Source organism: Diadema antillarum, unplaced genomic scaffold (assembly GCF_040938485.1).
Source record: "Diadema antillarum isolate AM-2024a unplaced genomic scaffold, OU_Dant_1.0 seq00000014_RagTag, whole genome shotgun sequence".
Lineage (NCBI taxonomy): Eukaryota > Metazoa > Echinodermata > Echinoidea > Diadematoida > Diadematidae > Diadema > Diadema antillarum.
The window spans coordinates 703,479-716,086 of NW_027271134.1; the positions used below are offsets into that span (position 1 = coordinate 703,479).

Sequence of the window (12,608 nt, forward strand, 5' to 3'; positions counted from 1 at the left end):
CAATTAGTGAATCCCTGCTTGATATATAACACAAAATTCATTCATTTAAAATCATGATTGAACCACGGAAGTTTACCACTCATTTCGTTCCAATTGAGTGCCAATGCACAGCTCGCGCTCAATCACGCGCCGCACAGGCAGGGAAGGGCGTTAGAGCAAGGAGGTTCGAGAAATGGAGTCACAACAGTCTTATTCGCTTTGATCCCATGCTGCCACTCAAAAATATTTGAAGTATGTGTCAAACTGGATTACCCCCCCCCCCCCCGATAGGAAGAAAATGAATTCATGTCTCATTGCATAATGACCAGCCACTAGCTGTCCAAGGAAGATAAGATATTTCTTTATGATGTTACTTTTCGCTATCCCTACTTATAACCGATGGGCGGTAGACAATAGTAAAGGCACGGGGGTGTGCGAATAGAAATTGCTCAAATATTGCTGAAATAGATATCAAAATTACTTGACTGTACGTGTCTGTAGGCTAATCTGACATATTAATTTATAAAGAACTATACTTGAACAGGCCTCGAAATAGGATTTTGGAGGGGCAAGGCCATTTAGAAAAGGGCACTTTCTCCAAGAGGCCAGGGCATCTATCGGTCAGTCAGAGGGGCACCAAGGCCACATTGGAAAGGGCATGTTGGGTGTTAATATGTGATGTGAATGCCCCATAGAGCTGTATGCTTTCGACCGTGCTGCTACACTCCACAGCAGCGCACGCACGCATAAGATCTCTCCCCAGCAGTCGACGTTAGGCAGTAGGCCATACGCAATACGATGTAGATTCTGTAATACAGTACGTTCTCAACGCGTACGCCGCACTCGATTTGGAGCACTTCCGGCGCCATTTTGCTTTGAGCATGCGGGCATGAATGCAGAGCGATAGAGATGGCAATGCTCGCAGCCGTCCAACAGGCCTGGCATTTTTTAGCATGGCTTGCGACCACTTGCTCCGGCCCGCCGCTGCCTAGCTAGTAACTCTATGGCCGCTGCGCTGCGGAGGCAGTCGGGACGGTAAAAGTTGGTCGGGCGTACATGTACGTAGACTTCAACAAATCGTCTCGTACTCGGAAAGATACTTTGAGTTTGAATCAGATATTGGGACACGAGTGAACTGAAGGTATGATATTTGAGATCAGGAAAGTTGTTTAAGCTTATTAAAGTGTAGACTTTGAGAAAGGGCATATTATACGTCATAAATAATAACTTTCATTCTAAAAGGGCACCACAGCCACAAGAAAAAGGGCACATTTTTTTTGGCCGTAACTTTGATCAAGGAAAAAAAGGCATTGCGGCCAACGAGAGGGGCACCGACGGCCATGGCCGTCGATGACCGTCGGTTAATTTGAGGCCTGCTTGAAGATCATACCATATTAGTTTCATTTGTCGGAAATAACAGAAAAGTGATAAAACCGGCTTTCCATGAGGGTAAAATTTAAAACACTTTCATAAAATACAGCTCAGATTTACACTTTTTGCACATATTTTTGAATGGAATTGACTTTTGTTTTATATGCTTTATCATTAGGTGAAATTTCATTGCATTTGATATAAACGAGCAGCATGTAATACATTGTACCCGATATTATGTTACGTTAAAAATGAATCTTCAGATTGCTCAGAAAGAAGGCGGCTTCAAGCATCGAACATCAAAGGCACAAATGCACCTGTGGAATTCCCTTATCCATCCATAGAAAACTGACAGCTGATTGAATAATTATAGTCAGTTGTAACTCAATCTCTCGAACCTCCTTGGCTAGAGCAACCATGTGGCGTACCGTACGAGCTTTCATCACGCACACGCACGTTGACACATTCACACACACTGCATGCATCCCAACACAAAATCTCACACACATGTACACAGTACAGTGCTGGAAGACCCGCTGTCGACCTGCGATGCCTGATAGGAACTCGAATTCGCACGCACGCATGCGATTTGGGTAAAATCTCGCACTGATAATATAGGGCCGTAAAGTGCACAATTGCCGATTCTAACTGCCTAGGGCATGGGGTAATTGCCCTAGACCCACCTGCTCATCAGTGCTTGTGTTTGTGTGTGTGTGTGTGTGTGTGTGTGTGTGTGTTGGGGGGGGGGGGGGGGGCTCGGCTCCTGCTCATGTGATTCCCCTCATGAGCACCCCAGCCCAGGGCAGGGGTACTCATGAGGCCCTCACCCAGGGTGCTCACGAGGCTGAGGCCTCCTCTTCATTTCTCATCCATGTCACATCTGACAAAAGTGACATAGAAAGTCGGTACATGTAAATTATCTTAAATTTTGTTACACACAGTACACACAGGTCCACTCTCCGCGATGAGAAGAAGAAAAAAATTATGTCAGTTTGTTTTGACAGATATCAAGTTTTTTAATCGACCAATGTGCAGTGACCCACCAAAGAATGGGCAGCAGTGGGTTCGCTCAATGCAGGGCTGCCACACCTATCGGCCTGATCCAACTCAAAATTTTCTGTGCTTTTTTTGCGGCTCTCACCACCTCTCTACACCTGAATCAGCCCCATGAAACTGAAGTCTGACATCATTTTACCAATACTACATGTATTTGCAAAGAGAAAAAATAACTTCAGAACTTACTTGATCTTGTGCATACAGTTCGAACTCTCCTATCCGCCCTCCTTTACTTGTTACTGGATACTTGTTACTTGTTGAAATAATCCCAAACTGCAGCTCCGTTGAAGCTATGCCAGGATGAACAATCCTTTGTGTGTTAACAAGGGTGCAGAGGTGCCATAATCGTAACCCACATACAGCTGTATTTACAATAAAAGTGGTTGAACCTGTGCAAGTAAAAATAAGGTTGGCTTCTTACAGAACATTGGAACCAGAAGAAGACTGCATTGTGTTGATATGTCGGAGTGCAGCCTCTCTGAATTCTGTTGGGTTGGTGAGTTGAACAGGTGCACCTGGCAGGCTGTTCCACAGTCTTGTTGCTTTGGGAATACCAGTAGTGATAACTTGTAGGAGTCAATGGTTGCTTTGGGTCCTGTGTACTTGAGTTGGTGGTCGTGTCTTCCAATGTACAGTTGCAGGTGTGATGATTTGTGGGTATGGGATGCAAACCAGTTGATGATGAATTTCATGGAATAAGACACACTGCGCTAGAAGTCGACAGTTGTGAAGGATGTGCCAGCCTCTAGCAGAAACTAGGACCGAGGAAGATGTTGTTTTACTATAGTCCCCATGCACGAACGTGGCTGCTGGTTTCTGGACTAGTTCAAGGGAATTTATGGCCATAACAGTGTGTGGGTTCCATTTATCCAGATCTCTTTAATATCCGGATACGATTTTGGCATTTCTTTTCCCCCCAATTTAATAATTACGGGGAAAAGGAGATGTCAAACACAAACAAAATTCCTACACAAACTCACATGAATTACATATTATTCCCAACAGGATGAACATACATTCACATCTAATTTTCATCTAAATAACATGCATTTCAGACATTTGCTTCTCTCAAGTCACTGCAAGAACATTGACAGAAAACTTTTCATTAAATCAGGGCACAGTACAGGTGATCATTTTTGGCAGTCTGCATTTATTAAACATTGACCCCGTTTACAGTGCGGGGCTGGCCCGCGCCCAACCTCAATTGCAAGGCCGAGCCCCGCAATTTTGTCCGTTTACACTGCCGGGCTCGGCCGCGCTTTTGATGCAAACCTTTCAATATTTTGTCATAGTGGCGCTCTGCTTGTAAACAAACGCAATTTGGTATTGTCTAGTTTTCAGACCCTTTGCCATCTGAATTCCGTGGCGATGAAGTCGCCGTTCAGGCAAAGGCCTTTGCCGAAGAAAAAAATCCTTTGCAGGACAAAACCACTTTAAATTATACTAGTTTTCGACGTTGAATGGGTTAATTCCTGAATGGTGAAATAGTACAGGCAGAGGGTTTGGAAGCCAGACTAAAACTGGTTGCGCATTTGGCCCAGTTTGTGTTTACACTGAGAAAAGGCCGGGCTCGGCCGAGACTACCTCCAGAGCGAGGCCAAATGCGCGGCCAATTTTGACCTTGCATTTGGCCTGTTTACACTGAAATGAAGGCATCCTCGGCCGCGGCCGAACCTTGCACCGTAAACGGGGTCCTAGAGTCTCCCACATCCGGCCAAATCCCTTGTCCGGATGAGCACCAGTCACGACATGTCCAGATAAGAAAGGCTGGACTGTATATATAGTTGGACCTTCTACTCATCGACCACTTTTTGATTGTATACCTTGTATTATAGAAAATACCCCTCAGTTCCACCTTCACTTCATTTCACTCGAGGCAAAAAATACTGCAAATAATTCATATCCCGGGCTCAGATTGTTTACTTGTACCATAATGGCATAATATGCACAGAATTCTCGGTGACAAATGCAAGTGACACTTTTTTGTAAACAGGTGCATGCTTGTCATTTTAATCGACAGCCCATTCTCCCATTGATAAAGCACATAAACTTAGGGAATGGCAGAGACGTCCTAATGATAATTATGTGTTTTTTTACAAATTGGGATTTTCTTCAGTTCCTTTTCCTCCTGTTTCCTTGGGTTGTTTACCCGTATCCCCCTAATTTCTTTTGATTTGTATTCATATTCAAATGTTCTAGCAAATTGCGCCCTATCCCACCTGTACTTTTGATTTTACATGCGAGATAGCCATTTCGCGAGGTGGGTGAATGTAAAAATAGGTGGTCGATGAGTGCGTAGTAGACTTACTATACAGTGCTACAGTATTCCAGATTACTATTCCTCACTTATATAGATAGGTACTCAAATTTGTAAGCGAACTAATAATTTTATAGGTATGTACAGTTTCACAATACGGAAATATGAAGAAAAAAAACTGCACATTTTATAACATAAGAATATCATCAAAATATCAGTCGGAGATCAATGATAATAATAATAATAATAATAATAATAATAATAATAATAATAATGATAGATGAATAAATAAATAACACTTGTATAGCGCTTAATTAGTACTGACATTTCTAAAGCACATTGATATGGAAAAAATATTCACATTATTGCTCTGATCATGTTTCACATAGGATATGATTAGACACCTTGTACTTTGTCCACAATACAGATAGTAAAAGATTTCTGTTTGCGCAGTTTCTCACCAGACACATCCGATGGCTTGGATTTATTGTCAAAATATATCTCAATCACACATTTTTAGTAATTTGCTTTCATAAGGATTCATATCGGGTATGACTACATTGTCCACAACGCAAATGTGAAAGACTTTTGTCAGTGCATTTTCTTAGCCAGACACATTTCATGATTATGATGTCTTATTGAGTGTATGTATACATACATGTCAACTGAACATTTCTAGCATATTATTGGATAAGATCTTACATGGGGTACATGAATACATTGTCCACAACGCAAAATGTGAAAGATGTCCATCTGCGCATTTTGTTGCAAACCTCTCTTTCTTTTCCTCATATAATATTAGCATCAATGTCAGAACTGTATGACATTCCATCATGAATGTACTAAGGGGAAATTTTCACAAGGGTCTATACTAAGGCTGCACGTAAGTAATGTACAGTTTTTGTGATTTCTTGCCAGCGTTATTGAGTTTTATTTACAGTTCGTCATGTATTTGTGGATGCTACAGGTTTTCATGTTGTATTCTCTATTGCCATGTATTCATAATACTCTTGAAGAGAAAGTGTTATGTTTTCAATCAATGGAATAATTTTTAAATGATTTCTGTAGTTCTCTACAGGTCTGGCTATCAAGTGAGACTTCATGAATGAACCATGAGTTCCAGATGAAAAATGCCTCCGAAGTTTAAGAAATACCTGAGAAATAGTGACCTTGCTGGGTCCAAAGAAAATGAAAGAGTAAGTGTATAATTTGATGTTGAAACATTTTGCTATTAATACTCAAGATTACATTGCATGCTTGTGTGTTGCGTGTTCTCACCAGCAATAGAATGGGATGGAAGTATACTGTAAAACCAGAAATGTTTATGTGCATTTTAGTTTTGCAAATTTGTAAGAGCCTACATTCACAAAAATTAAAATGCACACATGCATTCTTGTCTACACTATGTGCATTGAATGCAAGTGGCAATTTGCAAAGTTTTCATGCAGAGAAGAGACCATTAGCTCCAATTCATAAAAATTTCATGCTGTGAGAATATTTTGCGTTACAGTAGGTGGTTCAAGAACTTGAATTCCAACTGGCAATGATCATTCAAATAGCTGCCAATTTTCTGTGGATGGGGGAAAAAAAAAAAGTCCACTGGTGCATTTTTACCTTTGATGATCCAGGTTTGAAGCCACCATCTTTGTCAGTAATCTGAAGAGTCATTTTAAACATGAATATAATGTCAAGGGTATATTTTGCTTATTTATTCATTGAATTGAATGAAATGTCACTTAATGATAACACAATATCAAACAAAAATCAGTCCCATCCGGAAATATTTACATGCCAAAGTGTATCAGAGCTGTATGTTGTGAAAATGTTTGAAATTGTACCCTCCTTGAAAACCGATTTTATTTGTTTTCTGTTTAGGCCTGATTCGGAGACGTGAAACTTACACCTTGTATAATCTAGATATAAAAGTACCCGGTACATGTATAGTTTTTTATAAATCAGCAGATTAGTGTGTGACATGCCCAGTCAAGTAATTTTCATTTTAACATCCTCAATCTTTGCATGATTTCTATTTGCGCATCTCTGTGTCTTTATCATTGTGTATTGTTCATCTTTTATTAGTAGGGATGGCAGAAAGTAAAATGCATTATAAAGACCTATCTTCCTCAGAGAGTGGCTGGTCATTATCTAGTGAGACATGAATCCCCATTCTCTTCCTATCTGTGTGGCAGATCCAGTTTGGCACATACTTCATATATTTTTGAGTGGCGACCTCAAACATGGGTCCAAAGGGAATAAAACCTTGACTTTCTTGATAAATGGCATCTAGGTATTCGTAATGAGGTGTAGATTTGCGGAGTAGATTTGTAGGGCATATACCTGGCGGTCAAAGGTCATTGAACCTATTTAAAAAAAAAAAGAATGATACTTTAGCTGTAATTTAGCCAGGAATGTTGATAAAGAAGTAGAATGGAATGAATTAAGCTTGGTGTAATGGGCAAAGCTCTGTATCTCTTTATCTCTCGATAAACTGGAAAATATTTCCCATATGAAGGGATGGTCTGAAGACATTCCTTGAGATTAGTGGTCTAGGTCAATTAACCTTACAGTATAAATGAAGTGTTAAAGTGCTTATATTCATGAGGAAGCACAAACATCTGAGGGTGCGTTTGAGGGCTCTGTAAAGCAAACCAAAGCAAATTGAACTAAAGTGTGCCAGATTTGGAGCATTTGAGCACTGTTGAGAAAACGTACCTCAGAGTTATTTTTGGAGGGGATCACGCATTTTGGAGCAAAAGGGTCATTCACCTTGTTACAGATGTCCCGAACAAACTCTTTGCATTATGATGAATATCTGTGTATGTGCATGATACATGGATTCTTCACATTCAAAATTTTGGTATGCTTTTGTTACCCTTTTGGAGCACATCAGAAAGTGGTCCACTTTTGGCTTGGTTCAGTACAGTACGATACACGTTAGGAGCGTACGAGCACTCCTCTGGTGTGGACACAATACGGTACATTTCGCTTTAGGAATGGGATGGAAGTATACTGTAAAACCAGAAATGTTTTTGTGCATTTTAATTTTGCAAATTTGTGAGAGCCTACATTCACAAAAATTGAAATGCACACATGCATTCTTGTCTACACTATGTGCATTGAATGCAAGTGGCAATTTGCAAAGTTTTCATGCAGAGAAGAGACCATTAGCTCCAATTCATGAAAATTTCATGCTGTGAGAATATTTTGCGTTACAGTAGGTGGTTCAAGAGCTTGAATTCCAACTGGCAATTATCATTCAAATAGCTGCCAGTTTTCTGTGGACGGAAAAAAAAACAAAGTCCACTGGTGCATTTTTACCTACATCAGAAAGTGGTCCACTTTTGGCTTGGTTCAGTACAGTACGATACACGTTAGGAGCGTTCGAGCACTCCTCTGGTATGGACACAATATGGTACATTTCGCTTTAGGAGAGCGCTCGAACACACTCATGTACTGTCTGTACCTTGTAGCAGTCACATTGCTCTGGTCTGAATATGAATCTGCTATATTTTGTGTTCAACCTACAGTATATGAAATCTGTGCTCCTTTACATGTTTCATGTCAGATAAATCTCCTTGGTGAATACCATGATGATGAGGAAGATGATGACTTCTTTTACAACCGCAGTCCAGCTCCCAGAGGAGGTGAGAGGGGTCAGCAGAGGAGCACAGATCCTAAGATTCAGAGGTTGGTTGTAATTCATTTGAGACCTGTGTGGATGTATCGTGATTTACAGTACATGTATACACAGAACCTGTCCATTGCCTGATTTTCAGTGTCCATCAAGTTAGATTCAGTATGTAGTGAGATCCCCGTTGCAACTAGATACAACCGCAGGTAGTGTTACACTGTATGTACTAGAGTTGATGAAGCATATACTGTACATATTAAACTTTAAAAAAAATACAATATTAGAATTCAATCACACTGTAGACAATACATTAGTTGCTGATATTTCCATAAACCCACATTTTGTATGAATGATGTATGTAATAGGCTTGTTTGTGACCGGGCAAAGATGGTGTCATGAAATATTAAGCAAATTTACAGAAAAAGGAATTTATGTCCATTATGTTATAAATATTTTTAGTCTTATGCCTTTATACAATTAGCAGTGCTACTTGCCCAGTCAAAACTAGCAAATCATTCAAATTGTGCTTTCTGACAGCAGAATTAGGGCGTTGGTGCATGTGTGTATATTTGTTTCAAATGCTTGAGATACCCTGACTTAAAATTACTATTTTGTTTCAGCCTTGATGACTTATCAAGGCACATTTACATTTCATCAGCTTTCAAAATAAAACATTAAAGGGGGGGGGGAGGGAGACGGGTCATTGGACATTCTAATGAGCTCCTCTTTCATTTGGTGTACAACACAAAGTTTATAATCCATGCATGACTGAGTTAGAACAATAGACAGTAGTGCTACTCAATTTTCATTTGCACGCGGAAATGGTGATTTTAAGTTAATTTTTCAGACTTTTACAATTATGTTTTCGAAAAACAAAGTTCATGACCCGAACATCCACAATTTCTTCTTTTATGTGAGACCTTATTCTTCAAATATGAACAACGCATGGTCGGAAAACATTTGCATGAAAATATGATTCATTTCTACCGATTCCACGGATAGTCGAAAAACAAGCATTCAGCTCTCCCGACTTCGCATTAGACAATGGGCTCGTCTGCGCGATTGAATTCACACAAAACAATCGCAGTATCTTTCCATTCATGTACATTTCATAAAGCAAATGTATGATTTTGATACTAAAAAATTAAGAGGAAACTCGGTTTCATTTTTTCTGGGACACGCTGTATAGTGAACAAGCTGCATGCATATACATGTATAAGCATGCGGATGCACATGTGTCTTTTGTTTTTATGCCTCCACCACGAAGTGTCGCTGGAGGCATTATGTTTTTGGGGTGTCTGCCCGTCCGTCCTTCCATCCATCCTTCCGTCCGTAATTAATTTGGTGAACAGCGTAACTTAAAAACCATATGAGATATCCTAATGAAACTTGGCATGTGTATAATATGTATGAGTAGGCAAAGTTGTGCTTGAAGGTATTTTCTTGAAACTTAATGTATACGTACTGTGAGGCCAAAGGTCAAGTGGAAAAGCTAATATAAAATTTCACTCGTTTCTCTACCTCGGCAATGGTTCAAGGTATCTTAATGGAAATTAGTACAAATGTACATGCATTTATTACCTGACAGTGATTATCTTGGGAATTTTTAGGGCATGGGGTCAAAGATCAAGGTCAACTCTGCAAAATTTCAATATTTCCCTCCTATCTATGCAAAAGGTATTTTCTTGACACTTAGTGTATACATGTATTACTCAATAGAGATTCTCTGGAATAGTTTTTGGCCAAAAGGTCAAAGGTCAAGTGAAAATTCTAAATTTCACTTCTTCCTCCATATCTTGGAAGTTGCTCAAGGTATCATCCAGAAACTTAGCACATATTTATGCATGTACTGCCTGACAGTGATTCTCTTTGGAATTCTAAAGTCATGGGGTCAAGGGTCAAAGGCCTGGTTAAAATCTTGAAATTTTACTTTGTAATTTTAGAATTACACTTTTTAGCTCACCTGAGCTGAAGGCTCAAGTGAGCTATTGCGTTCTTTGTCCGGCGTCCGTCGTGCGTTGTCCGTCGTGCGTCGTGCGTAAACTTTTTACATTTTCATCTTCTTGAAAACCGCAAGACCGATTTTCACCAAACTTGGCAGGTAGCATCCCTAGGAAGTTAGGATCTCAGTTTGTTAAAATGGGCACCATGCCCCACCCAGGGGGCCCCAGGGGGGCCCAAACCCCCCAAAATTGATGAATCTTTAAAAATCTTCTTCTCTAGAACCAGAAGTGATAGAGCTAAGTTAATACTATGAGTTAGTACATTGATGACTGTAGTTTGAAGTTTGTTCATGGCAGAATCAGTGGTGGCCCCCCCCCCCCCCCCCCCTTGGGACCCAGGGGAGGGGTGGGGGTGGGGAGGGGTCCTAATGGCCTAAATTGTACATTTTCATCTTCTTCTTGAGAACCCCATGACCCATTTTCACCAAACTTGGCAGATAGTATCCCTAGGGGGTTTGGATCTCAATTTGTTAAAATGGGCACCCTGCCCCACACAGGGGGACCCCATAGGGCCCAAACCCCCCAAAATTAAGGAATCTCTAAAAATCATCTTCTCTAGAACCAGAAGTAATAGAGCTAAGATAATACTATGAGTTATTACATTGATGACTGTAGTTTCAAGTTTGTTCATGGCGGAATTAGGGGTGGCCCCCTTGGGACCCAGTGAGGGTAGTGGGGAGGGGTCCTAATGGGGCCTAAATTGTGCATTTTCATCTTCTTCTTGAGAATCCTATGACCGATTTAAACCAAACTTGGCAGGTAGTATCCCTAGGGGCATAGGATCTCAATTTGTTCAAATGGGCACCGAGTCCCACCTGGAGGGCCCCAAGGGGCCCAAACCTCCCAAAATTAAGGAATCTTCTCTAAAATCAGAAGTGATAGAGCTAAGATAATACTATGAGTTAGTACATTAATTACTGTTTCAAGTTTGTTCATAGGAGATCCAGTGGTGCCCCTCTTGGAGGTAGGGGGAGGGGTGGGGAGGTCCAAATGGGGGCCTAATTGTACATTTTCATCTTCTTCTTGAAAACCTCAAGATGGATTTTCACCAAACTTGGCAGGTAGCATCCCCAAGGGGTTAGGATCTCAATATATTTAAATGGGCACCATACCCCACCCCGGGGGCCCCTGGGGGGCCCTTATTGTACATTTTCATTTTCTACTTGAGAATGCCTGGTCAAATTTTGGTAGAGCTGTAAATAATTAAGATAATAGACTGCGTGAAAGGTGAACTTTCGATACTCAGGTGAGTGCGAGACCCCCAGGTCTCTTGTTCTCAATACCTTGAAAATACTGAATGCATTTAAACTTATAAAAGGGCCAGAGGTCAAGTAAAAATCCTCAAATCCCCAAATACCTGCTCTTTTAAACAATATAGCCACTAGTTCAAGGAAAGCAAACACTCAACACATTTGGGACAAATATGTCATTTTAATATTTTGCCAGTTATTTAAAACTGTCATCACATGTTGTCAAGACATACTGAAGACCTATTTTGGAGAACCATTCATAATGGCGGAGGCATACCAATTGCCATCGCGACATTTCTAGTTGTTTGGGTTTTTTTTGCAAGTGCTCAAAATAGCCTGAAATATGTGCAAAAAGAATCCTAGCTTGTTTGTAGCAATTAAAAAAAAAGGGAAATTATTGGTACAAAAGCAGGTGATCTGTGATCACATATAGATCAGCTGAATATAAAACTCAGCATTATATAATGAATGAAGTGCTAAAATAACTGAGATGGTAGGTACAACTGTGAAGTCCCACTATTTGACAAATGCAAGAATACATCAGTTATGCATACTGCAATTTTCCACTAGCATCGCTTTCTTATATTCACACCAAGAGTTCAAGGCCAGGTGGATGAGGTGATGGATGTAATGAAGGACAACATGGAAAAGGTGATAGACCGAGGAGAGAGGCTGGACAATCTTGAAGAGAAGACAGGTGAGAGCAGTCAATATATAGTATAGCTGTGCATGTGCTCCTTTGCCCACTCGTGGGAATAGTGACTGGACATGTTTGAAATAGGTTTCATGAGGAGTTGCTCAGCATTTATGAGGAGCTGTTCAGCAGTGTTGTTCAATTTAGGCTGAAATAGCATTCAGTCAATCATACATTCAGCCAGTATTTGCACTCTGAAATATGAATATCAAATGTAGCAATTCTCATTGGATCTGAAAAGCTATTAGCTCAGTTAAACTGAACATGACATAAATGTGTGAACAAACCACAAGCCATTGTCATGATTTTTAATGACCATGTAGAATCTCAATTTCCCTGCTATTCCGAGAGACCCTGAGCATTCAAG

The 12,608-nt window shown here is 40.4% G+C and overlaps 1 protein-coding gene across 1 annotated transcript in view; it reads left to right on the forward strand.

Annotated features, from left to right (window-relative positions):
* The window catches only part of LOC139725070 (vesicle-associated membrane protein 4-like), a 29,177-nt gene that overhangs the window by 9,026 nt on the left and 7,543 nt on the right, over positions 1 to 12,608 (forward strand). Inside the window, exons 2-4 of the mRNA XM_071636159.1 lie at positions 5,732 to 5,859; positions 8,229 to 8,350; positions 12,144 to 12,244. Of these exons, the coding sequence (XP_071492260.1) occupies positions 5,794 to 5,859; positions 8,229 to 8,350; positions 12,144 to 12,244 (289 nt within the window). The 5' untranslated portion in view covers positions 5,732 to 5,793. The remainder of the gene's footprint in view (positions 1 to 5,731; positions 5,860 to 8,228; positions 8,351 to 12,143; positions 12,245 to 12,608) is intronic.